This window comes from Pan troglodytes, chromosome 2 (assembly GCF_028858775.2).
Source record: "Pan troglodytes isolate AG18354 chromosome 2, NHGRI_mPanTro3-v2.0_pri, whole genome shotgun sequence".
Taxonomy (NCBI): Eukaryota; Metazoa; Chordata; class Mammalia; order Primates; family Hominidae; genus Pan; species Pan troglodytes.
In genome coordinates this window covers 31,431,908-31,459,066 of record NC_086015.1, presented here as the reverse complement: position 1 = coordinate 31,459,066, position 27,159 = coordinate 31,431,908, and the positions used below count along the sequence as shown (strand labels likewise).

Here is a 27,159-nt window from a genome sequence, read left to right as displayed (position 1 = left end):
TTTAACACATTATCTTCTTGAATGAACTTTGGCTGAGGTTGAATTAAGTGGGCAACTGAGTGATAAATTTAATAATTCAGATCTTTGCTACATTCCTCTTCTAGCAGTTGGGATGAAATGAGGAGTGGAAAAAGTGCATGGCAACAAAGACGTCACTAAAAAAATATTTGTGGATTAAATAAACCAATAATTTTTTCTTCTTGCAAGATAGATGAACAGAAATTCATTGTTTAGCAAGGTCTGCCAAGCATACATTTTTAAGACCTTCTTGAAGCTATTTAACACTTTCAACTCTGGCACCATGATTCTTGACTCCTACTTTGTTCTTGTTACTATGGCCACATGCTCAGCTGTCACCTAAGATGCTCTTAGATCTTAAGAAGAGCAGATGTATGCCCCACCTGTACATTTACTCATTTAACACACGTGCTGAGAGTTTACAGGGGCCAAACACTCATGTAGGTATAGGGATATCTGAGAAAAAACCAAAAACCAAAAACCAAATTTGCTGTACACATGAAGCTTACATGGAGCTCACATTTGTGCGTGTGTGTGTGTGTGTGTGTGTGTGTAGAAAATAAGCATAATAAATCATAAAATATATAGAATGTTATAGCCAGATGCGGTGGCTCACACCTGTAATCTCAGCACTTTGGGAGGCCGAGGCAGGTGGATCACTGGAGGTCAGGAGTTCTAGACCAGCCTGGCCAACATGGTGAAACCCCATCTCTACTAAAAATACAAAAAATTAGCTGGGTGTGGTGGCAGGCGCCTGTAATCCCAGCTACTCTGGAGGCTGAGGCAGGAGAATTGCTTGAACCTGGAGGATGGAGGTTGCAGTGAGCCGAGATTGTGCCACTGTACTCCAGCCTGGGCAACAGTGAGACTCCATCTCAAAAATAAATAAATAAAAAAGAATGGTGCCAATAGTAAGAGCAGTTCCACTCACCAGAACTCAAAACCAGTATTTCTATGGGCTTCAGCTTCTTCATCTGTAAAATGGAGCTATAACATATTTTGTAGTATTGTTTTTTTGTTTGTTTGTTTTTGCTGCTCCAGTCAACGAAAGAGACACACTTTATTGAGGCTCCAGGGAGGCTGCCCTTAGAGGAAGGAAGAGCCTTGACCTTCTTCTTGGGTTACAGGTTGTTGGTGTGGTCACACTTCTTGCAGCAGTTGACAGCACGGGGGTGCAGGCAAGCATAGCACTTGCGGCAGATCATCTTGTCACAGTTGTATTTCTGGGAGAGCTGGCAGAGGGAAGGCTCAATAATGCCACCTTACAGGCGCAGCACCAGGTGCAGGGTGGACTCTTTCCGGATGTTGCAGTCTGAGAGAGTTCGGCCATCCTCCAGCTGTTTGCCAGCAAGTATCAGATGCTGCTGGTCAGGTGGGATACCTCCTTGTCTTGAATTTTGGCTTTGACATTCTCAATGGTGTCACTTGGCTTGACGTCAAGAGTGATGGTCTTGCCCGTGAGGGTCTTCACAAAGATCTGCGTCTCTGCGTCTGCAGCTCGGTTGCCTTGCCGAAGAAAAAGATGACGGCAGATATTTTGCAGTATTGAGAGGATTAGAAATGAAATATGTTTGCCAAATGTCACAGTCTCTAATTGTAGGCCTCTTTACATAGTAGCTATTAATAGAGGCACATCTGCTCTTGTACAAGTAAGTGAACAATGTGTGCTGGACTGGAAGTAACTCTCTGGGAAATTTAGGACAAAAGGGGACTAGGGCCCAAACAAGGAATGAGTCATCCAGCATACCTAGCTACCTATTGCTGACAAAAAGCTTTACTAATACCCTGTTGGAGATGAATAGGATGTGAGCTCTGGATCCGCGGATGTATTTATATATCCTTCCATTGCATGGCTTCAGTTCTTCCCAACTAAACCTCTCCTTATCTTTTTTTATTTTATTTTTTATTTTTTTGAGACAGGGTCTAGCTCTGTCGCCCAGGCTGGAGTGCAGTGGCGTGATCTCAGCTCACTGCAACCTCTGCCTCCTGGGTTCAAGCGATTCTCCTGCCTCAGCCTCCTGAGTAGCTGGGATTACAGGTGGGTGCCACCATGCCAGGCTAATTTTTGTATTTTTAGTAGACACGGGGTTTCATCATGTTGGTCAGGCTGGTCTCGAACTCCTGATCTCAGGTGATCCGCCCGCCTCGGCCTCCCAAACTGCTGGGATTACAGGCGTAAGCCACCGCGCCCGGCCAAATTTCTCTTTATGAAACACTCAAGAGAAACCTGTTAACAATAATGAAAATTATCAGCATGCTATGTGCCAGGCACTTTTATGAATATAAATCCCCTTAATCCTTCAATGAGCCTGCATGGCAGGTATTACAATCATCCCGTTACAGAAGGGATATTTGAGAGACGGCCTACAGGGTGGACTCAATAATGTGGCAGCTGGCCGGGTGTGGTGGCTCACGCCTGTAATCCCAGCACTTTGGGAGGCTGAGGCTGGTGGATCACCTTAGCTCAGGAGTTCGAGACCAGCCTAACCAACATGGTGAAACCCCCTCTCTACTAAAAATACAAAAAGTTGCCGGGCGTGGTGGCGCGCGTCTGTAGTCCCAGCTACTCAGGAGGCTGAGGCAGGAGAATAGCTTGAACCCAGGCAGCGGAGGTTGCAGTGAGCCGAGATCATGCCATTGCACTCCAACCTGGGCTGGTGCAAGACTGTCTCAAAAAAAAAAAAAAAAAAATGTGGCAGCTGTCGTGGTGCTCAGTGGGCGAGCAAGCACAGGAGGACACCTGGTCAAGTGTACCCCATCTTTCACGGTCCCTGAGTTGGGGTTCGGGCCTACTGGATTGACAGAAAAGAAACTTCCAGGAGTCGTGAAGACTCGTTAGTTGCTCCGGAGGGTTATCCTGGGCGTCCTTGACAGAGGTGGCGTCCTCCTTCCCTGCAGCCTCTAAAGAATGTAGTTAGGAGCCAAGGGAGGTGGTGACCCCCCACCCCATTGAGAACGTCAGGGGAGCTTCCGACTTGAAAAACTAGTTAGACGCTCAGCTTCGGTCAATTAAGCTTATACAAAGAGGGGCGGTGCGTCCTGAGGAGGTGGCACGGGGGAGGCGGGCGGAAGTCCGCCAGCCGCCGATTGGCTGGGACAAATGTCCGTCCCGCCTCCCTCCCGCCCCATCTCCCGGTGGCCTAGCGGCGCGGCCCGCGGGCGCGCTGAGGAGGCTGGCGGTGCCAGACTGGCAGGGGGCGTGACCCGAGGAGGCGGGGCGGGGGGGCGTGTCTTGCCTGGCCCCGGCGCCGGGCTCGTCACGGTTTGCGGCTCCGCCCCCGAACCCCTCCTCCTACGCGGCTCTCCTCCTTCCCGCTCGGTCCGCCGGTTCGCTCAGTTCTAGCTTCAGGTTCCACGCCGCGGCCTCGCTCTCCTACTAGAGCCAGCCCAGCAGTCGCAGCGCGCACACGCACGCCCCGCGTCTCCCGCGCCCGGCGCCCGGCTCTCCCCACGCGCGCACACCTCGCGCACGGACGCACCCACGTTTGTCCTCGCGCGCCGGGGGCTCGGCGGCGGCGGCAGGGGCAGCGGCAGAAGCAGGCAGACCGCGCGGGGCAGTACCGTAGCGGCCGTCACGGGCTGGCCGGCCAGCCATGGAGGCTGATGGGGCCGGCGAGCAGATGAGACCGCTACTCACCCGGGTAACGAGCAGGGTGAGGGCGCCGCGGCGGTGGGGCTCCTCGGCAGGGGGAGGGCGCGGGGCGAGGCAGACAAAGGCGGGGGGCGCGGCGGGCGTCGCGGCTCGGCCACCTCGTCCCAGGCCCGTCGCCACTCCACCTCCCGGCGGCCGGCGCGCCTCGCCATCCCCTTTGTGTGGCGGCCTGGGGCGCGGGTGGGAGGGGGCCAGCGGCTGCGCTCGGGAGGCCCGAGTCGGGGCGGCCGGCGGCGCGCCGCGGGCATCCTCTGCGCGGCTCAGGCGGGACCCCGACATCCCCGCAGAGGCCGCCTGTGACCCCGACCATCCATCCCTTCCCTCAGCGCTCGCCTCCCCTGTTTCTTAGCGCGCTCCCCAGGCGGGGTCCCGGTTCCGGTTGCCTTGGCGCAGGAGTTTCAGATTAGCCCTCGAAAACCTATCTTTCTTCTCCTTCTAAGGAGGACGGCGGCTCCACCTGTCTCTAGCCCCAGGCAGTGGTGAAGAGCTGGTTGAATCTTTCCCCCTCTTTCCGAGTGTCCCCTCCCGCTCCGCGGTGCGCTTTGTTCGGTGAGTTCTCCGGCCGCGTGGACTGGCCGCGCTCCTTCCCGGCCAAGGCTCTTTCGCTGTTGCCTGCCGGGTCCGCCTTCTCCACTGGCTGGAACCCGGGGAGTATCCTCCTGCCGCAGGCCAAGTAGAAGGAGGAGGGTGTCCTGAGCTGTCTGGTGCTCCTTCTCTAACTCAGCTAGCAAGATCGCGTTTCCTACTGAGACTGGCTTTGATTTCAGGGTTAGAAGAGAATGGGGATGGACTTAAGGCCGGTGTTCCCGTTTGTGATGATGGGTGAATGGCCCATGCTCAAGAAGCGGACTTCCTGCTTTCATTAGAGCACATGCGTCCCCGCAGTTGTCTCTTTCTCCTTTCCAAGTTCGTGACTCAAAGGAGATGGAAGTATTCTAAATTTTCCTACTTCTAATTTTTACTATGCAACCAGCAAAGGCGGGAAGGTTGCAGGGAAAATTGTCCGGTCTTTCACAACTAAGAGGAAAATTACTTCTCCTGTGTTTTTATTCAAGAGTTGTCTTTAAAACTGCCTGCCGGCTTTCCCTTTTAACTTTTAGGATTATAGTTAAGGTTATGGAAAGTAGTCATTCATTAGTTCAGTACGTTCATATAAGTTCTCTAACACAGAAGAAAACTCAGTCACCAGACAGTGAAGTCATTTAGCAGTGGTTATTGGAAGATAATTCACAGTGATGGTAATGGAATACTGGAAACTCATCCTAAATAATCTGTAATTATTATTATTATTATTTTGAGACAGAGTCTCGCTCTGTCGCCCAGGCTGGAATGCAGTGGTGCGATCTCGGCTCACTGCAACCTCCTCCTCCCAGGTTCAACCGATTCTCCCGCCTCAGCCTCCGGAGTAGCAGGAATTACAGGCACGCACCACTATGCCCAGCTAATTTTTTGTATTTTTAGTAGAGACGGGGTTTCGCCATGTTGTCCAGGCTGGTCTGGAACTCCTGACCTCAGGCAATCCACCCGCCTCGGCCTCCCAAAGTGCTAGGATTACAGGCGTGAGCCACCGCGCCTGGCCTTCTGTAATTCTTTGTGTAGCCTTTGAATAAACTGTTTTATAGTACTTTCTCTGTGTATTTCAAGTATGATGTTGTCTGTTCTTAAATTTATTTGCAAATTTTCAATTGAGCAGTAAAGTGCATTCGAGTTTTCACGGAGCTGGATAGAAACTATGGTGTGTTCTCAAATATTGCCTGCCTAGCTAGTAGAGAAAGCATGTGATAAGGCCATTGCCCTCCAAGTTATTCATTCATTCATTGTAATAACACTTATTTAGACTAGTGTTTATGCTATTTAGACTATTATTTACACTATTTACTGTAGTGTCCAACAAGGCAGAACCAACTCCATCCTAATATTTATTTATTTATTTTTGAGACGGAGTTTTGCTCTGTCACCCAGGCTGGAGCGCAATGGCCTGATCTCGCCTCACTGCAACCTCCGCCTCCTGGGTTCAAGTGATTCTTCGGCCTCAGCTTCCCGAGTAGCTGGGATTACAGGCATGTGCCACCATACTCGGCTAATTTTGTATTTTTAGTAGAGATGGGATTTCACTGTTGGTTAGGCTGGTCTCGAACTCCTGACCTCAGGTGATCCACCCACCTCGGCCTCACAGAGTGCTGGGATTACAGGTGTAAGCCATGGCACCCTACCCAACTCTATCCTAATAGAAGTGATATTTGAGTTGGGAGACAGATGACAAAGGAATTATTAAACACTGCTGTTAATGACGTGGTAGGGGAGCACTTTAGAAGGGTACACCTCCTAAGTCTTTGAGAAGATAAGGCTTGGCTACTGTTAACATATATAAATCAATAATAGAAATCAAATACAGTAAACTAGCATATAGTCTAAGAATAGAATGGGAGAATAGTAAAGCTGTAGGTTGAACTGATTTGAAAACAGGAAAGAGGAACTATTGGCGTTGATAAAATTAAATCTTCGCTCACCCAGTTTTGGTAAATAAAAGTCGTAAAAGTGAGAGATCATGATATTCATCAGTCATAACTCTAACTCACAGCAGACTGCTCAGCATAGCCAAAAAAGTAGAACAAATTAATATTCATAAAATCCCATCTTAGATTTGTAATTATGCAACAAAATGTTGAATAGATTGGTGGCAGTTTATATTACTCTGAAATTGGAGCCCATCTGTTTCATAGTTTAGCCTCTATGGTTGCTTCTGCTCCTAAAATTCTCTAATTTTCACTGATCAGGGTGTTGGGATAGAGAGAGGAAAGTCATTAATCTTGAAAAAATGTAACTTGTCTTTTGCTTTTGCTATAAAGCCTCATAATTGTAAGCCTCACTTGGAATTGATTTGTGAGTCTTTTTTTGTTGTTGTTGTCAGTCTTATTTTCCAGTATAGGTTAAATTCTTTTATAAATAGCATGGTTTAGAAGGTTTCTGAGTTTTAGCAGGTAATCTACTTTCTTTTAAGCAGTGCATGATTTAACACAATTCTGATACCACTGACATTTTGGGACCATGATATTTTTCCATGATTTTGTTATGATTTTATTCATTTTGCACATATTTATTGAATATCCTATAGGTGCCAGGTAATGGGGATATAGTCAAACAAGGTAGACAGAATACTGCCTTCGCTGAGTTTATTTTGGCGTATGGTGTGAACACAGTGATGGCATTTACATTTCTGCTTTCCATTTGTGAGTGCCAGTTAAAACATTTCATCAGTCTGTAAGAAATTAAAAAAAAATAGTCATTAGAATAAATGACAGACCCAGACAACCCAGTATGAATTCGGTAGTGATTGGCAAATGGAAGTTTTTTTTTTGTGGGTCTGTAAGTAGGCATTCTGTTTGGGGAATCACAGTTACGTATTGATACTAGGTATTGATGTGGCACCCTAGGAATAGTATCAGGGTTTCAATTACCCTTTTGCCTTATTCTAAGTATCTCTGGGCCACGATCCATGGAGTTGTAATAAAGGGAGAGAGCAAATCTGAAACTGTAGGACAAGGCTAGGTGCTGTGGCTTATGCCTGTAACCCCTGTACTTTGGGAGGCTGAAGTGGGAGGATCGCTCGAGCCTAGGGGGTTTGAGACCAGCCTGGGCAACATAGTGGGACCCTGTCTCTACAAAACATAATTACCCATATGTGTTGGTGCTAGCCTGTAGTCCCAGCTACTTGGGAGGCCGAGGCAGGAGGATCACTTGAGCCTGGGAAGTTGAGGCTGCAGTGAGCTGTGATTATGCCATTGCACTGCAGCCTGGGTGACAGAGTGAAGCCCTGTCTCAATACAAGATGAAACAAAGCTGTAGGACATTTGAGTTAGATTGATGAATTGTTTTGCCTGGTAATTTAGACTGGGAAGTACATAGGTTTTCTTCTAAGAGCTTAGAGAATTTTGTTACATTAGACTCTTGTTATTTGAATAGGTTAGAATACAGAGCCAAAGTAACCTGGTATTGGAGGAACCTGGTGTATTATTTTAGTGGTATGTGGTGTGCTAACCAATATATTCTAAAACTTTGCTAGTTATAATTGTCAACATCCTGTAATGGGTGTTTTCTTCCTCTTTTCCTCCCCCTCCTTCTTACTGTATCTTACCACAAATATGATCTTAAAGTGGATAGGATCTGCAACTGACTAAACTGTGTGGGCCATTTAGGCGCTTACAGATATTTCCATAGGGTTAATGTTAAAGATTAGTTACAGATCAGTATAGCTTTTGATTTGTACTATAGTTTCTTGCTGATGATTACAATTTCCTCTGTAGCTATCACTTTTTATGCATACAGTATTTTTAGTTTTGGAATAAGCAGTGAATTTTACCTCTATTTTCATTTAGCAGGCAATGTTGTGTATTTTGTTGCATTTTTGCAGTTTGGAAAAATTTAGGATTATTTGCAATTATAATGGTGACAAATCATAAAAGGTCTTTGGTTGATATAGTGTTATGGTAGTGTTTGGCAGTGTTGCTGTTGACAATCTTCCTTAAGGCAGAGGGCTAGCTGATTAGAGTAGACTAGGTTGCCTAAATTAGTGACTCTTTCCTTCCATGGACTAGACATTTTCAAATGACTGTTAAAATAAGAGAGTGGCCTAATACTTTTTTTTTTTGTTGCTGAGGCAGGGTCTCATCCTCAGGGTTGCCCAGGCTGAAGTGCAGTGGTACTATCATGGCTCACTGCACCCCCAACTTCCTGGGCTCACGTGATCCTCCCACCTCAGCCTCCTGAGTAGCTGGGAATACAGGCACACCACCACGTCTGGCTAATTTTTTGTATTTTTAATAGAGGCAGGGTTTCAACATTTTGCACAGGCTGATGTCGAACTCCTTGGCTCAAGCGATCCACCCTCCTCTGCCCCCCAAAGTGCTGGGATTACAGGCGTGAGCCGCTACATCTTGCCAACACATCTTTTCAGTACTTGGTTTAGAAAGTTAATGTGTTTATAATATAGATTTGCATTTTATCTGGCGCTGATATGCCAATACAGACAGGTTCTAGTTTGGTGTTTTTTTGTTTTTTTTTTTTCCTGAGACAGGGTTCTCACTTTGTCACCCAGGTTGGAGTGCAGTGGTGCGATCTCGACTCACGGCAACCTCCACCTTCTGGGTTCAAGAGATTCTTGTGCCTCAGCCTCCCCAGTAGCTGGGATTACAGGGGTGTGCCACCACGCCCCCCTCTCTCTCTCTCTCTTTTTTTTTTTTTTTGTATTTTTAGTAGAGACAGGGTTTCACTATGTTGGCCAGGCTGGTCTTGAACTCCTGACCTCAAATGATCCACCTGCCACGGCCTCCCAAAGTGCTGGGATTACAAGCAGGAGCCACTGTGCCTGTCCTAGTTTGGCAGTTTTAAGCAGATTTTCAGATTTCTTCCAAAGAGGATGTTTTAAAATGTTTTAATTTTTCTTAAGCCATTTTAGTGAGCGTACTTAAGCAGTTTTCAGTATCAAGGGGTTAAAGCATAGTCCACTGTTAATTGTGAAATAGGGAGGATGCTTTAATGTTGTTGGGTTTTTTTTTTTTTTTTTTTTTGAGGCAGTCTCGCTCTTTTGCCCAGGAGTGCAGTGGCACGATCTTGGGTCACGGCAACCTCCGTCCCCTGGGTTCAAGCGATTCTCCTGCCTCAGCCTCCCAGGTAGATGGAATTACAGGCACACGCCACAACGCCCGGCTAATTTTTGTATTTTTAGTAGAGACAGGGTTTCACCATGTTGGCCAGGCTGGTCTCGAACTCCTGACCTCAGGTCATCCGCCCGCCTCAGCCTCCCAAAGTGCTGGGATTACAGGTGTGAGCCACTGCACCCTGCCCGCTTTAATGTTTTAAATGACCTTTTTTTTCCCTCATTTTTCAGAGAATTTTATGTGAACTAGTATCATTTGGTTCTGATTCTGTTCACTCACATTTTAGGCAGTAGAGAAGTTGTGTTCTTCCTCTCTCTGGATTCCAGGACTGTATTGCTTCTTTTCAGTCAGATTTCCCAATTTGGAAAAGCTGTCGAATTGTGTATCATCTCTGATTAGGAACATGAGAAATGGTCATACTTTTGACAGTAGATTCACACTTGGAAGATGCCTCTTTTATTTCGTTACAGAAAGGAGTGTGGAATGGTTTTCAAAAGAGCATGAAAGCCGGGCGCGGTGGCTCATGCCTGTAATCCCAGCAATTTGGGAGGCTGAGGCAGGTGGATTGCCTGAGCTCAGGAGTTCGAGACCAGTCTGGGCAACATGGTGAAACCCCGTCTCTACTAAAATACAAAAAATTACCAGGGTGTGGTGCTGTGCGCCTGTAATCCCAGCTACTTGGGAGGCTGAGGCAGGATGAGGCAGGAGAATCGCTTGAACCCAGGAGGTGGAGGTTGCAGTGAGCCAAGATCGCGCCACTGCACTCCTGGGCAACAGAGCAAGACTCCATCTCCAAAAAAAAAAGGCTCTGAGAAACCTTATAATACATAAAGACATTAAACTTTGATGGGGAGAGAATGCAGCTTAATATTACATGGTATTGCCAAACAGAGATCTTTGATTATTCCAGCCTAATGAGAAACAGAAGAGAAGGGGACGAGCAGTGGTTTGGTATCAACCATGGGTTCAGATCTTAGCTTAGCCTCCAATGGTAGGGCCTGAAAATTTTTAGAAAATCTCTGCCCGTGAGTTCACATCTTTAACACAGAGATAATAATAAGTGATTAAATGAGAGACCTAATGCAATGCATTTTTCAGAGCAGGCTTTCTCTAAAAAGTTAGCTGCTGTTCACCAACTTGCCACACAGCAAAGGACAAAATCATAAATCTTGCATTAGGATTTGCATCAATGCAAGAAACATGACATTTCTCCTGCCCAGTGCTAGGATTAGAGGAAGAGTATGGTAGAACCTTCAGTGGAGTTTCATTATTTCTTCTGAGGGCCTAGAATAATGCTGAAGTTATTAATTCAGAGTTAGCTGTAGTAGTTTCCTTCCATTTTTAAAAGGTTTTATTATGTAAGTTTTGTGAATTAAGTTGCTAATGTTACAGAAATTAAGTATCTGAAATTTGCCTCTCTGCCTCCAGATTCCCTGATGGCTGGGGATAGAGTTTTCCTGGGTCATTCATTGCTAAATTCTCAATTAAGTCTAGCCTAGGGTTTTACACATTGAACAAATATATTTGTTCAATGGATGAATGTTAGGATGATGTATTAGTCTGTTATGACAGTGCTATAAAGAACTACCTGAGTCTGGGTAATTTATGAAGGAAAGAGGTTTACTTGACTCACAGTTCTGCAGGCTGTACAAGAAGCATGGCTAGGAGGACTCAGGAAACAAATATGGTGGAAGGGGAAGCATGCAAGTCTTCACATGGCAGTAGGAGAGAGAGAAGTGGGAAGTGCTACACACTCTCAAACAACCAGATCTCATGAGAACTAATGAGAACAATGAGGGGGGACATCTGCCTCCATGATTCAGTCACCTCCCACCAGGCCCCTTCTTCAACATGAGGGGATTACAGTTTGACATGAGATTTGGGTGGGGACAGAGCCAAATGATAGCAGATGATATCATGACTCAATAAGATTTGAAATTGAATATACTGCTAGTTAATTGTTTAGTCAAGTAATATGTTATATGGCTTTTATTTATGGTATTAACCATTAAGAAAAAGAATGCTACTTTGCTTGATACAACTGCCAGTAGAAGAGAATATTTCTTGCCTTGGTTCCTTGAGTGAGAATGTTGAGTAAATGCAGTAAATGCAAGTTGGATTGATTCCAAAGAATACATAACATTTTTTAAACCTGAGAGAAAATTTTAGGCAAGTGAATATTAAGCACCATTAAAATGAAAATTTTAAGAAAATTTATCCTGTTTTCACCACTTTTAAATACATTTACACTGATTGTTGGAAAACTGGGTATTTTACTTAAATCTTAATACTTGTGTAATTTTGCTTTATGAAAAGCAGTGACTTTTGATATATATGATTATAAAACCACCAATGACAAGCAATTTCAGATTCCAGATGTCAGCCGTTATATGTATTGGTTTGAAATTATGCTATTCTATTCTTTACAATTATTACTTACATAACATAATTTCTTTCTGTTCATCTGCTTTTAATTTTGTGATTTTGAGGTTTGTGGACCCTCTTCCTTCCTGAACTCTGCCTCCCTAGCTTGCCAATCCATGCATAAATGTTTATACAGGTGCTGTAATTAGCCAATGCACCAACTCAGTAGAGTCCTTTCAGTAATATTTTGTCTTTATTTTTGTTTTGTTCATAATTATTCCCAAATGACCTTAATTATAAAATGTCCAAGAGGAACTTCCTTATCCATTTTTGCATATGCCATTAGCAGTATCCTCGGGATAAGATTTTGTTAAAAGCCTGTTTGTATCTGGGGAAATTGGTCATTTGTTAGGAATAAGGGATTCATTCAGTCTAAAATTGGCCTTCATTTGGCCTTTCATTTTATCTTATTGAGCTATTTTATTCAGTAATAGGAAATTCAGTAAATAATCATACACTCTAATCCTCATTTTCAAAACAAGGTAAAATTTGGAGGTGGCTTAACCTAGATGTAACAAGTACATGTTTGGGTTTCAGATATACCTGGGTTCCCTATTTCTAATATGCCACTTAGGTGGCTTTGGGCAACTGACAGCTTTGAATCTCATTTTTCTCATTTGCAAATTGGAATTACTATATTAAACTTATCTCGTAGGGCTCGTCTTAGGATCAGGTAGACTACTGTGTATAAAATGCTAAATGTGCCTCTTGGAAACTTGCTATTAATAATCAGCCTGTGTTCTTATGGAGTATCCTACATAATAAAATTGTAGAAGAGTTTGTGTACAGAATGAGGACAGAGAAAAAAATCTTGACTGTCCTTAAACCCCTGGTGTTTAGATATTCTAGATAACTCTGTGGGCAGGGATTTGATACTGGTTTTTTTTCTTTTTGAGATGCAATCTCGCTCTGTCACCCAGAGTGCAGTGGTGCAATCTCGGCTCACTGCAACCTCCACCTCCCAGGTTCAAGCGATTGTCCTGCCTTGGCCTCCCAAGTAGCTAGGATCACAGGCGTGCGCCACCATGCCTGGCTAATTTTTTTGTGTTTGTAGTAGAGATGGGGTTTCACCATGTTGGCCAGGCAGGTCTCGAACTCCTGACCTCAAGTGATCTGGCAAAGTTCTGGGATTATATGTGTGAGCCTCCGCGCCTGGCCTGATACTGGTTTGTTGCCTAAAGCTTCACATTTTAAAGGATATGATGTGTTGACAAAATTGTTTAAAAGCCTAATTAAAGCATAATTGTCTTCCTTTATTTATTTTGAGACAGAGGCTCGCACTGTCTCCCGGAGTCACTGTCTCCATGAGTCTTGTACTGTTGCACAAGCTGGAGTGCAATGGCGTGATCTCATTTGCCTCCCGGGTTCAAGTGATTCTCCTGCCTCAGCCTCCCGAGTAGATGGGATTACAGGTGCCCGCCACCATGCCAGGCTAATTTTTTGTATTTTTAGTAGAGACCGGGTTTCACTATGTTGGCCAGACTGGTCTCAAACTCCTGACCTCGTGATCTGCCTGCCTTGGCTTCCCAAAGTGCTGGGATTACCTTTAAATGATTTAACCATTTTGACAAAATATTTAAAATGTGATATATCTCTCCTTTTAAGAATAGAGTACTGATCACTAACTAGCTTTAGACTGTTTTTAAAACTTACCTTGTGTTTAACTGTTTTATCATTGAATTTCTTATCTGCTGTAGATTTGTTATTGATAACAAATGAAATGACAGTTATTTAATGGAGATGATGATGGAGGCCTCTGTTATCTCACTTATTTATTCTCTGAGACACAAATTTTACCTCCTAAGACTGCTTTCTGATTCTTGTTGTAGATAGCTTAATTCTGTTTTGATGAGATCTTACTGTATCTTTTTGATAATGTTAGACTTTCAAAATTTAGTCTCTAGAGTATAGAAAGTCAGAGAGCTTAGCATAGTGTTCAGTCGAATAGGCGTAAGATAGTTTCTAGTTGTTATTCTGTTGAGGCAGGATGATAATAAATTATACTTTATAAAGGGTTCATATTCATAGTTTCATCTTAAATTTACCATTTATATATTTTTTCTGTAATATGAAATAATTACCATGAATTTTATTGGGTAAAGTGATAGTCTTCTAAATTTTGTTTTGGGTACACACACAATTTGTGCACATACACTCTTTGTGATTTTATGTATGTATTTGTATTATTAGATAACTTAAAAGTTGTTCACAAATTTCCAGAATAACTATGTAGCATTGAATTTTATTGGGTTAATATACTCAATCTGCCTTTTTTTTTTTTTTTTTTGACATGAGGTCTCACTCTGTCACCCAGGCTGGAGTGCTGATATGATCTCGGCTCACTACACCCTCCACCCCCCGGGCTCAAACAATCCTCCCACCTCAGCCTCCCGAGTAGCTGGGACTACAGGCACGCACCACCACACTTGGCTAATTTTTTGTATTTTTGGTTTTGCCATGTTGCCCAGGCTGGTCTCAAACTCCTAAGCTCAAGTGATCCGCCTACCTTGGCCTCCCAAAGTGCTGGGATTACGGGCATGATCCTGGCCTCAAGCTGCCTTTCTATTTTACAAAAATGTGATTTCTCAAAGGGGTCGTTAAAGTAGGGATTTTAAAGTAATTCAGCTTGTTTTAAAGAGCCGGTTGTATATGTACTGACTTTATTAATTACATTTTTTTTTAAGAGATGAGGTCTTGCTATGTTGCACAGGCGAGAACGTGGTGGCTATTCACAGGCATAATCATAGTGCACAGGAGCCTTGAACTCCTGGGCTCAAGTGGTCCTCTGGCCTCAGCCACCTAAGTAGCTGAGACTAATGGTGCGTACACACACACCATGCCCAGCTTATCAATTTTTGAGATAGATGTTTTCTTCCATTTTTTAAGCTGATTCTAATCCTTTTTTTTTTTTTTTTTGAGACAGAGTCTCCCTCTGTTGCCCAGGCTGGAGTACAGTGGCGTGATCTGGACTCACTGCAACCTCCGACTCCCAGATTCAAGCGATTCCCCTGCCTCAGCCTCCCGAGTAGCTGGGATTACTAGCTTGCGCTACCACGCCCAGCTAATTTTTGTATTTTTAGTATAGCTGAGGTTTCACCGTGTTGGCCAGGCTGGTCACAAACTCCTAACCTCAGGTCATCTGCCCGCCTCGGCCTCCCAAAATGCTGGGATTATAGGCATGAGCCACTGTGCCCAGCCTGATGCAATTCGTTTTTGAAAAGGAATTTTGATAGAGGTAAGATACAAATAGAAATTGTTTCATTGATTAGAAATCAAAACAGTATTTTAATATGGTTCCATAGCAAAGTATGAGCCCATCAGAATTTGAATTCATATTGGAGGTGTGAGGCAAGAGGTGGGAGATAAGGTCATAAAGGGAGTGGAGGAAATGATTTTTAGATTAAATTTCATCATTTCAGATCACAGCTGAAAAATGCAAATTATACACTTTATATCACTGCATTCAATTTATTTATTTTATTTTATTTTTATATATATTTTTATTTATATGTATATATTTTGAGATGGAGTCTCATTCTGTCGCCCAGGCTGGAGTGCAGTGACGCAACCCATACAGATGAGGTTTCGCCATGTTGGCCAGGCTGTTCTTGAACTTCTGACCTCAGGTGATCAGCCCGCTTTGTCCTCCCAAAGCACTGGGATTACAGGCGTGCATTGCGGAAACCAGCTGCATTCAATTTAAAAAGACATTTTAAAATTTAATATCTTGTCACTGACTTAAGCTCATATATTCAATTTTTATATAACGTATTTGCTATCATCTGCTAATTGCATTGGTTTAGCAATAAATGGCTTAAAAGGTTAATAAATGAGTATTGACTGGATTAGCTCTGAGGGATTGTTTTATACCATGCCAGTGCTTTCTTTGTTATGGTTGTGAGCTTTGAAGAGGGAGGGGCAGTTTAAGATTGTAATTTGGTAGCAGTGAATTTCAGATGATGGGGGATGGCTGCCTCTCTGCTAATCTAGAATAAATAGCTGATTGGAGGAGTAAATACTGTTCATTGAGAAGATTTTCATGTAAGGCCAGAATGATAATATTTTCAGCTTTTTCAATCGGCCTCACAGGAATGGCATATAAAGTGTCAAAAATGAGCATTGGCTAACAAATTTTTGTTGGGTCTGTTGGTTAGCAGTCATTTACTGTTTAATGCCTTGAATCACTCAAATGTTAAAGCTTTTGCTTTAGTTTGTCATCTGAAACAAATTAGCGTGAACCACAGTTTATAAAATGCAGGCCTGGGACTTATAATGGGAATTTTTTACTCACTTTATTGATGGTGTATTAAAGCTTCAAATTTGAAGCTGGGCGCGGTGGCTCACACCTGTAATCCCAGCACTTTGGGAGGCCGAGGTGGGCGGATCACCTGAGGTCAGGAGTTTGAGACCAGTCTGACCAACATGGAGGAACCCCATCTCTACTAAAAATACAGAATTAGCCGGGTGTGGTGGTGCATGCCTGTGATCCCAGCTACCTGGGAGGCAGAGGTTGTGGTGAACTGAGATCGCCCCATTGCACTCCAGCCTGAGCAACAAGAATGTGAAACTCCGTCTCAAAAAAATGTTCCCTCTTTCACCTTGTTCTCCAATCTGAATAGCTATGAGGCTGAAATCCTGACTAGCCTCTGCCTGCTTTAACGTAGTTATTGTTAAATAAAATTCAGGAAGGATATACCCCAAATATTCATTTCCTGAATCTCTTCCTTACTGCAGATTGAATCTTTTCCAAACTGCAGGTTGTGATTTATTAATAATTTGTAAAAACAATTTAGTGGATTATAAGTGTTAGAAAAGAAAGGAACAGAATAGAAAATTAAAACAATACGTTGCAAATAGTAGGGGCATATATTGTTTTGTGAAACTTTTTGTTTTATACATGCATACATACATGACATGTAAAGAGGTATATTCTGCTTCCCGGCCATTTGGCTAAGATCAAGTGAAGAGGTATGTTATGTACTGGGTTGTGATGCAAAATGTGTTTCTTTCCAGGGTTTGCTGTTTTGTTTTATTTTATTTTATTTTATTTTTTGTGAGACGGAGTCTTGCTCTGTCACTAGGCTGGAGTGCAGTGGCGCGATCTCGGCTCATTGCAACCTCCGCCTACCGGATTCAAGGGATTCTCCTGCCTCAGTCTCTGGAGTAGCTGGGAGTACAGGTGCATGCCACCACGCCCAGCTAATTTTTTGTATTTTTGGTAGAGACGGGGTTTCACTGTGTTAGCCAGGATGGTCTCATTCTCCTGACCTTGTGAGCCGCCTGCCTCGGCCTCCCAGAGTGCTGGGGTTACAGGCGTGAGCCACTGTGCCTGGCTGTTTTTTTTTTTTTTTAAAGTTGGAGCTACTCTGCCCGTGAGGTAGCCACCCTTTTATTCCTTTTCTTAAAACAAGTTGGAAAACCATTGCTATAGATAAACATTCGATTTCATTCTTTTAGAAATAATCCATACCTATATATTAATATATTCAATATATGTATCAGTCATATATATATTCATTAAAATGTTAACACTCAAGTATTTAGATTAAATGCTGTTATTTGGCTTATAAATTAACAGTACATCAAAAAGTTTTTATTTTGGCAAATTTAACTTCATATTTCATTAATAGTAGCTTACTTGTTCCATGTATATTAATAAATTGAGGTGTAATGAGAAGAAAGAACTGCCGACAGATTATCTTCTGTTCAATTTCAAACTCAAATCAACTGCTTAAGCCCTTAAGCTCATGAGCAAAAAAAAAAAAAAGATCTACAATTAGCTAGCAAGACTGTTTAGTCAGTTCGACTCAGAAATAACTTGAAATATTGCAATGTGTTTAATTTGGAAAGGACTTAATGCAAGACTATTGAGAAAAATATCTTTAATGCTATGGCAATTGAGCCAATTACTAGATTTGATAAGAAGAAAGATAAGATACATGGAATGTTTAATTACACTAAACTGTAATTCTTATGTTTTATATGTATGCCAATACATGGTTAAAGGGGGCTTGAAAGAAGACAAGTATTTATTTTTTAGGATAATCCTCAGACATTCTCAGTTATTTTGTTACAGCTACTTCTCAAAGGTTAGTTGAATGTTTATTTCTAAAAGAGTTAACTTATTTTGCAGTGATTGGACAAAATGGTCAGCTTTTCTAAGACTATCGACTGTATCATCATCTTAGCACCTCAGCAATGGCTTTAATTATTATTATTGTTATTTTAGTATTTTTTTTTTGAGACAGAGTTTTGCTCTTGTTGCCCAAGCTGGAGTGCAATGGCATGATCTAGGCTCACTGCAACCTCTGCTTCCCGGGTTCAAGTGATTCTCCTGCCTCGGCCTCCTGAGTAGCTGGGATTACAGGCATGTGCCACCACGCCCGGCTAATTGTATTTTTAATAGAGACAGGGTCTCTCCATGTTGGTCAGGCTGGTCTCGAACTCCATTTGTATCCTTTGTAATATCCTTTATAAATCAGTAAACATAAGTAAGTGTGTCTGTGAGTTCTGTGAGCTGCTCCAGGACATTAATTGAACCCAAAGAGGGGATTGTGGAAACCCCAATTTAAAGTTCCAGAGGCCTGGACTTGTGATTAGTAGGGGATGGGGTGGTGGGAGGAGTCTTGGTGACTGAGCCCTCAACCTGTGGGATCTAACACTATCTCCAGGTAGTGTTGGAATTAATTAATTAGAGGACACCCAGCTAGTGTCTGCTGCAGAATTGATTGCTTACTTGGCTTGCTCGTGGGGAGAAATCCCCTGACATTTGGTCATAGAAGTCATCTTCTACGGTGATGATTGTTGTGAGAGCACAGGAAAAATGATTTGAGTTTTTTCCAAAGAGTACTAATACCTAGTATTTAAGTTTATTTTTTCTTTTATTGAGACGCAGTCTCCCTCTGTTGCCCAGGCTGGAGTGTAGTCTTGCAAAATCAGCTCACTGCAACCTCCGCTTCCTGGGTTCAAGCAATTCTCCTGTCTAAGCTTCCCAAGTAGCTGGGATTACAGGTGTGCGCCACGAAGCCTGGCTGATATTTGTATTTTTAGTAGAGACAGCATTTTGCGTGATGGCCAGGCTGGTCTGGAACTCCTGACCTCAAGTGATCCGCCCACCCCGGCCTCCCAAAATGCTAGGATTATATGCCTGAGCCATCACGCCCCACTCCTAGTATTTCATTGAATGCTTATATTGTACCAGAAATGTTTCTAAACTGTATTCATTGCATGCAACATCTTGTTTAATTTTTTTTAGCCTATCATTTGTATAAATATTGTTGTTATCCCCATTCTACAGATGAGGAAACAGACCCAGTGAGACTAAGTAATCTGCCCAGCGTAGTAAGTGAAGAGCCAGGATTTCAATTCAGACAATCTTACTAGATCTAGAACCTATATTATTACAATTATTATTAATTTCTTCCTAGAACCATGTTGCCCAGGCTGTAGTGCAGTGGCTATTGACAGGTGGCTTCATAGCACAGTGCAGCTCTAACTCCTGGGCTCAAGCAATCCTCCACCTCAGTCTCTTGACTGAGTGTGACCGGTGTGTATCACTGCACTCAGCTTAGATCATGTATTATCTTCAGCCAAAATAAATTGGTTGACAAATTGCATTGCATATGTTTATGTACAGTTTTTCAGTATCTAGTCTTAATTTTATCCTAATATACAACTTATGGAGATAATTTTTTGGATTATGTCATTAATTAGTAGCTGTTGTCAAACATGTGTAAATTGTTTTAATCTCTTAATAAGAATTTATAAGGCTGGTCTTGGTGGCTCACGCCTGTAATCCCAACACTGTGGGAGGCCGAGGCGGGCGGATCACTTGAGATCAGGAGTTTAAGACCAGCCTGGCCAACATGGTGAAACGTCATCTCTACTAAAAATAGAAAAGTTAGCTTAGCTGGGTGTGGTGATGTGTACCTGTAATCCCAGCTACTTGGGAGGCTGAGGCAGGAGAATCTCTTGAACCTGAGAGGATTTTATTTACATATAAAATGCACATCTGAATACTACTCTACTATATCCTAAATTTGGCTAGTATAAAAATGAAATATTTAATAGTACTTTGCCTTGATAATTTTTTTCTGAATGAAATTAAATGTACAGCTTTCTTAAAGCAACTGCTAGAGAAGTTTTTCAAACTGAATTTCTTTGCCTTTAGAGTCATTCTCTTAACCATAATCACAGCATGAGAGAAAAATTCCATGGTTCTAATCATAACCACTAGATGGTGATCTTATACATTGGTGAAGCCTAAATTTTAGTGGTGTTAAATACTGAAATGGTTGCCCAAATTAGCAGTGTGAACTCAGCAGTGATATTTAGCAGTGTGAAAGGAATGGACTGGCTGTGCTCCTCACTGAAACATATGTTTTAAAGTGAGACAGGTTTCCATTTGATTTATGGGATTTCTTCTTCCTCTTTTCTTGGCTACTTGCTTCAAATTTATGTGTAAATTAAATTAAAACCTTCATGTTTGTTATAGTATTAAAGCTGATTTATTGTGTTGACATTTGTGCTGCTTATTGCTGCGATTTCGATTTTATTAGCTGTTACTGAATTGCTAGTAAAGTGTTTTAAAATAATGAAGTGAAATTTTTTGTGATTGATTTAATTATGTTTTACTTAGAATTCCATAAATAAGGCATATAAGTAAAATTATATGTAGTTTAATATAGGGGAAGGTATGTGGCCTAGTGGAATGAACATGGGCTCTTTGAAATCAGATACCCCTGATTTAAATAATGATCAGCTGTGTTACCATAAGGAGTTTTTGTGAGAATTAAAAATAATGTTTGTAAGTGGCCCAGTGAAAAGTGCATTGTCCCTGGAAGTGGGACATGATTTTAAATTATATCTTATCCAAGCTGAAGCAATGGGACCTTGGGAAAACTATTTAACTTTTCTGAGCCTCAAGTTTCTTTCACATATTTGGGAGAGTAATACTTGCTCCTAAAATTGTTTAGTGTAAAACTATTATAAAAGCTAGTAACAACCACAGTGTATGACTGTGGAATACTAAATAAAACTAACTTCCTTACCCATCCATTGTTAATGGAGATTATTCTTCCCAAACTTATATTTCTAAAGAGTTTAGGAAAATATAAAGAAAATAAAAAAAATTTTTTTTTTCTTGAGATGGAGTCTTGCTCTTTTGCCCAAGCTGGAGTGCAATGGCGCAATCGCGGCTCTCTGAAACCACTGCCTCCCAGGTTCAAGCAATTCTCCTGTCTCAGCCTCCCTAGTAGCTGGGACTACAGGCACACACCAGCACGCCGGGCTAATTTTGGTATTTTTTATAGAGATGGCTAATTTTGGTGTTTTTTTATAGAGACGGGGCTCCGTCATATTGGCTAGGCTGGTCTCGAACTCCTGACCTCAGGTGATCCACCTGCCTCAGCTTCCCGAAGTGCTGGGATTACAGGTGTGAATCACCACGGCCGTCCAAGAAAGTAAAAATTTTAAAGAATTTAAAACGTATCTTCTCATAATTAAAATTGTGCACCTTAATGTACCCCCTTTTCTGTCATATAAAGAGAAAACATGGGCCCTCTGCTTTGTCAGCAGTATCATTTACATCTAGTTACATTCCTGTATTATGTTCCTGTACAGAAAAAGTAATTTCCCATCTATAAAGGAACTTAAATGGATACTACATATGCTTTCTTAATCACTTTAATTCCTGTACAGTTTTCTTTCTTTCTTTCTTTCTTTTTTTTTTTTTTTTGAGACGGACTCTTGCTCCGTCGCCCAGGCTGGAGTGCAGTGGGGCGATCTCAGCTCACTGCAACCTCCGCCTCCCGGGTTCATGCCATTCTCCTGCCTCAGCCTCCCGAGTAGCTGGGACTACAGGTGCCAGCCACCACGCCTGGCTAATTTTTTGTATTTTTAGTAGAGAAAACCCCGTGTTAGCCAGGATGGTTTCGATCTCCTGATCTCGTGATTCATCCGCCTCGGCCTCTCAAAGTGCTGGGATTACAGGCGTGAGCCACCGTGCCGGCCTAATTCCTGTACAGTTTTCTACCTAGTTTAAAATTTCTCGGTTTCCCCCTGCTTTGGCTGATTGAAATTCACAATTAGAATTTTAAGCTGTGTAGTATTTCTTTTTCCTGAATTTAAGATTTCAAAAAATCAGTTAATTTGATTATATAATGTAATGATTGTAAAGCAGTAAAAATGTTAGTACTTTTTTTTTTTTTTTTTTTTTTTTTTTTACTGTGCCTACCAGTTCAGTTTTAGAAAATGGGAAAATGGTTAGGAAAATTTTGAACCATCTTCTGTAGGTAGCTGACCTTGTGAAATGCTTTTTCAAAAATGTTACTTGCTTTTTTATTAAAGTTGTATCTACTTAAAACAAGAATTGATTGTAGGTTTGTGGTTTTTTTTTTTTTTTTTTTGAGACGGAGTCTTGCTCTGTTGCCCAGGCTTGGAGTGCAGTGGTGCCATCTCGGTTCACTGCAAACCCCGCCTCCTGGGTTCAAGCGATTCTCGTGGCTCAGCCTCCCGGGTGGCTGGGATTACAGGCACGCCTGGATAATTTTCGTGTTTTTGGTAGAAACCAGGGTTTCACCATGTTGTCCTGGCTGGTCTCAAACCCCAGAGCTCAGGCAATCCGCCCACCTTGGCCTCCCAAAGTGCTGGTGTTGTAGAAAAAACCGGGTTCTTGTCACACGGCCGGGAAAGATTAGGCACGCAGATACTTTGAAAGGTGAGGGGTTACGAATTTATTGGGCGAAAAAGAAAGAACAACACAGCAAAGTGAAATGGAGTCCTGGCTAACAGGCTGTCCATCTCACCAATTGAATTCCAGGTTACTATCCCGGAACAGGAGGGGCCAGGCTCTTCCCCCACTGCAAATGGCGCGAACTTTTCGCGGTTCTACCCCATCCTCCCAGTGCTCGTAGATTGTCTTGGGAGCCCTTTTTACTTGACTGTCTCACTAGGATTACAGGCATTAGCGACCGCGCTGGGCTGGCTGGCTTGCTTTTTTTTTTGAGACGGAGTCCCGCTCTGTTGCCCAGGCGGGAGTACAGTGGTGCGATCTCGGCTCACTGCAACCTCTGCCTCCCGGGTTCAAGCAGTTCTCCTGCCTCACCCTCCCGAGTAGCTGGTAAAGGCGCCCGCCACCACGCCTGGCTAATTTTTGTATTTTTAGTGGAGATAGGGGTTTGCTGTGTTTTCCAGGCTGGTCTCGAACTCCTGACCTCTGCCTCGGCCTCCCAAAGTGCTGGGATTACTGGCGTGAGCTACCGCTCCCTGCCTTGATTGTAGTTTTGAAGAATGGACTAAAATGTCACTATTTCACCCTTAATGAATTATCAGTTATCTTTTATATTTAATGTTATATTGAATTAATAGATCTTTAATATCTCTAGAGAAACATGATCTTCGTTGAAACAGACTAACTTATGTATCCTTCTATATTTTGTGTTCGTATAAACACAAACTCACAAATGGGTTTTATCCTTCCGAAAACATGAAAATGTGATATTAAAAACAACAGCGTGTTTTCTTTTTTTTGAGACGGAGTCTTGCTCCCAGGCTGGAGTGCAGTGGCGCAATCTCGGCTCACTAGCTTCCGCCTCCTGGGTTCAAGCGATTCTTGTGTCTCGGCCTTCCAAGTAGCTGGGATAACAGGCACGCCTGGTTAATTTTCGTGTTTTTGGTAGAGACCAGGGTTTCACTATGTTGCCCAGGATGGTCTCAAACCCCTGAGCTCAAGCAATCAGCCCGCCTTGGCCTCCCAAAGTGCTGGTGTTGTAGACAAAACCAGGTTCTTGTCATACGGCAGGTAAAGATTAGGCACGCAGACACTTTGAAAGGTAAGGGGTTATGAACTTAGCCGGCGAAAAGAACAACACAGCAAAGTGAGATGGAGTCCTGCTAACAGGCTGCCCATCTCACCAATTGAATTCCAGGTTACTATCCCGGAACAGGAGGGGTCAGGCTCTTCCCCGCTGCAAATGGGAACAGGAGGGGTCAGGTTCTTCCCCCCTGCAAATGGCGCAAACTTCGCGGCTCCACCCCATCCTCATCCCAGTGCGCAGGCCACTCGTAGATTTTCTTGGGAGCCCTTTTTATTTGGCTGTCTGACTAGGATTACATACATTAGCCGCCGCATTGGGCTTGCTTTATTTATTTTTTATTTTTTGAGGTGGAGTTTCGCTCTTGTTGCCCAGGCTGGAGTGCAGTGGTGCGATCTCGGCTGACTGCAACCGCCACCACGCTTGGCTAATTTTTGTATTTTTTGTATTTTTTTTAAGAGGCGGAGTCTCGCTCTGTCGCCGAGGCAGGAGTGCAGTGGTGCGATCTCGGCTCACTGCAAGCTCCGCCTCCCGGGTCCACGCTATTCTCTTGCCCCAGCTTCCTGAGTAGCTGGACTATAGGCGCCCGCCACCACGCCTGGCTAATTTATTTTTTGTATTTTTAGTAGAGACGGGGTTTCACCGTGTTAACTAGGATGGTCTGGATCTCCTGACCTCGTGATCCGCCCTCCTCGACCTCCCAAAGTGCTGGGATTACAGGCGTGAGCCACCGCGCCCGGCCCTAACTTTTGTATTTTGAGTAGAGACGAGGTTTCGCCATGTTGGCCAGGCTGGTCTCTCCTCCTGACCTCGGGTGATCTGCCCACCTCTGCCCCCGCCTCACAAAGTGCTGGGATTACAGGCGTGAGCCACTGCGCCCAGTCCCTGCTTTCTTAATATTTTACCGACATCTGTTGCATGGGACTTTGTAATTGTAACTCATTGTTCATAATATCATTACAATATTCCATGGTAATCAGCCATTTCTTTTTTGCTTTCAGATTCTTTGTTTTTCCCGGTTTGAACAGTAAACACTTTTTAAACCCAACTCGTAATCAGTTTATTAAATAGTTAAGCATCTCCAGTGGTAACTTCAGCCTCAATTACTAATGCAGTAGTGATGGAAGTAATCTGTTTAACAATCTTCGAAGGATTCTCCAAGTCTATGAGTTGCTTTTAGATTCTCAACTGGAAGCGATCCCATGTTTTAGGACCTTCACCGTGAGTTTTTCTTGTAGTGATTCTCAAAGTCTTAGGCATCTGAACTGGTCCTTTTAAGATTCCTTTCCTTTGCCCCTCTGTTCAAGCCAGCACACATCATCTTCGGCGATTTTACGTTGCGACTGCTTAGCATAATTCCGATTTGTCAAATCTCCACCTCTGGTTCTTTCCAGTATCTTTAGAAGCATGGCTATGGTATTGCTTCCTGATCAACTTGTTCCTCAGTGACACCAAGCATCAATGACTCAGGAACATAATGTGAGTCAGGAGCAGGAGTGGGTTGACCATAGCTCCCCAGTACCTGCGAACGTGTCTTCTTTAAAAACCCCAAACGTTCTTGACTTTATATTTTGTTGGTTTTGTTTCTGTTGAGTAGATACCCAGAAGTTATATTGCTGCACCAAATGTATGCTGAAAAATTTGTAAATGAATTCTTGCTAGTTTACTCTCCAAAATTTTGGGCAATTTACATTCCCAAGTAGGAAGTACAAAAGTGTCTGTGTCTCCCTGTCTTTACTAGTTTTAAATGTGAATTTAAAAAAATTTATGGAAAGAAAAATTAAATCTCATGTATGGTCCATTAAAAAAATTTGTTTTGCTAATCTGATGGGTCTTAAATTCCATTTGTTGAATATCTAGTGAGAGTGTCCCTTTAGTTATTGGCCATTGGTATTTTTACGTAAGGGAATTACTTGGTTCATGATCTTTTTTTTGAGATGGAATCGCACTGTTTCCCAGGCTGGAGTGCAGTGGTACAATCTTGGGTCACTACAGTCTCTGCCTCCCAGGTTCAAGTGATCCTCCCACCTCAGCCTCTCGTGTAGCCAGGACTACAGGAGCATGCCACAATGCCCGGCTAATTTTTTTTTTTTTTTTTGGTGGAGATGGGGTTTCACCATGTTGGCCAGCCTAGTCTCAAACTCCTAACCTCAAGTGATCTGCCCGCCTCGGCCTCCCAAAGTATTGGGATTACAGACGTGAGCCACTATGCCCAGCCATGGTTCATATTCCTAATCCATTTTTATATACCATTTTTCCTTTTTATTTATTCTTCTTTTTTTTTTTTTTGTAAACGAGGTCTTTCTGTGTTGCCTAGGCTGGTCTCAAAATCCTATCCTCAAGCCATCCTCCAGCCTTGGTCTACCAAAGTTGTAGGATTATCACCATTCCTGGCCTGTTACTGCTTAAAGAAAAGCTATTGGTTTTAATTTATCTTGTAATTGTCTGCCTTCAAATGAATCTGTTTTTTTGTTTGTTTTGTTTTGTTTTTGTTTTTGTTTGAGACAGTGTCTCGCTTCGTCACTCAGGTTGGAGTGCAGTGGCGTGGTCTTGGCTCACTGCAACCTCCGCCTTCTGGGTTCAAGCAATTCTCCCTGCCACAGTCTCCCAAGTAGCTGGGATTACAGGTGTGAGCCACCACGCCTGGCCAAATGAATGTGTTTTTTGTGTGTGTGTGTGTGTGCTAATTGGATGAATCTGTCATTCTAGGTACACAGTCACATCATCTGCAAATAAAGATAATTTTGTTTTTTTGTTCTATTTTCGTTACATTAGCTCCACATTCAAATTGATGGATTTTCCTATAGACAGTGGAATCTTGCAGCTCGCGTAACAAGTGAAATCTTTAGTGTTTTACACTTTAGTATGTTTGCTCTTGGTTTCTGGTTACAATTTTATTACTTTTGAACAGGTTCATTTTATTTTCATTATACTTGAGTCATGTTGTAAAGGTCTACTGGGAGTCTTGAAGGAATAATAAAAGACATACATCTAGACACATCTTGATGAAATTATTGAGCCAGAAGTGGAAAAACAAAGAAACAAAAACCTGGTGGATATTAGGCTTCTGGTCAACAGCACTAGATTCTTAAAGGCCATGGCGCAGTACCTGAGAGAAGGTATCTATCCAAAATACATATCGAGTAAAATGATTTTTGAACATGAAAAGGTTTTCTTTATCACCCATATATTCATCGTGAAGCATATTTCTCAAGGCCTTCTTAAATGAAAATGAGAAAGGAATAATATGAGCTGAACATCACTCAGACAAACTAGGGGAAAACACCCTTGATAATAAACTAATAGAGGGATCTACTTTAGTGTTTGAAATAGTCTCTTGTGAGCAGTAGGGATTTGGTGACATTGATTCAGATGGTCCAATTTTAATTATTGGTTCTGCACAGGCAATACAGTATTTAATTCTAGTACTTCAGATGCTTTTTAATATGAGTTTTCAGTTTTAGAATTAACCAGAGGACAGAGCTTAGAAGGCTTTATTATAAATATTGAATGGAATGTAAATGTTATGCATCTTGATACAAAAAAAATAGGCCAGGTGCAGTGGCTCACACCTATAATCCCAGCATTTTGGGAG

General features: G+C 42.7%; 1 protein-coding gene and 1 pseudogene across 18 annotated transcripts in view; one reads left to right on the top strand and one right to left on the bottom strand.

Annotated features, from left to right (window-relative positions):
- Window positions 1–454: 454 nt before the first annotated feature.
- On the bottom strand, window positions 455–3,613 carry LOC100614955 (uncharacterized; annotated as a pseudogene).
- Window positions 3,146–27,159, top strand: part of SLC4A7 (solute carrier family 4 member 7) — a 111,592-nt gene continuing 87,578 nt past the window's right edge. For 7 of the 18 annotated variants that reach the window (XM_009445057.5, XM_063806674.1, XM_063806673.1 and 4 more), the window contains exon 1: window positions 3,263–3,671. In XM_009445057.5, the coding sequence (XP_009443332.1) occupies window positions 3,612–3,671 (60 nt within the window). In that variant the 5' untranslated portion in view covers window positions 3,263–3,611. Of the gene's footprint in view, window positions 3,672–4,110; window positions 4,220–14,674; window positions 14,987–27,159 lie in introns of those variants that run through there. The other 11 variants (XM_063806679.1, XM_054680461.2, XM_001165664.5 and 8 more) reach the window with 8 other exon arrangements.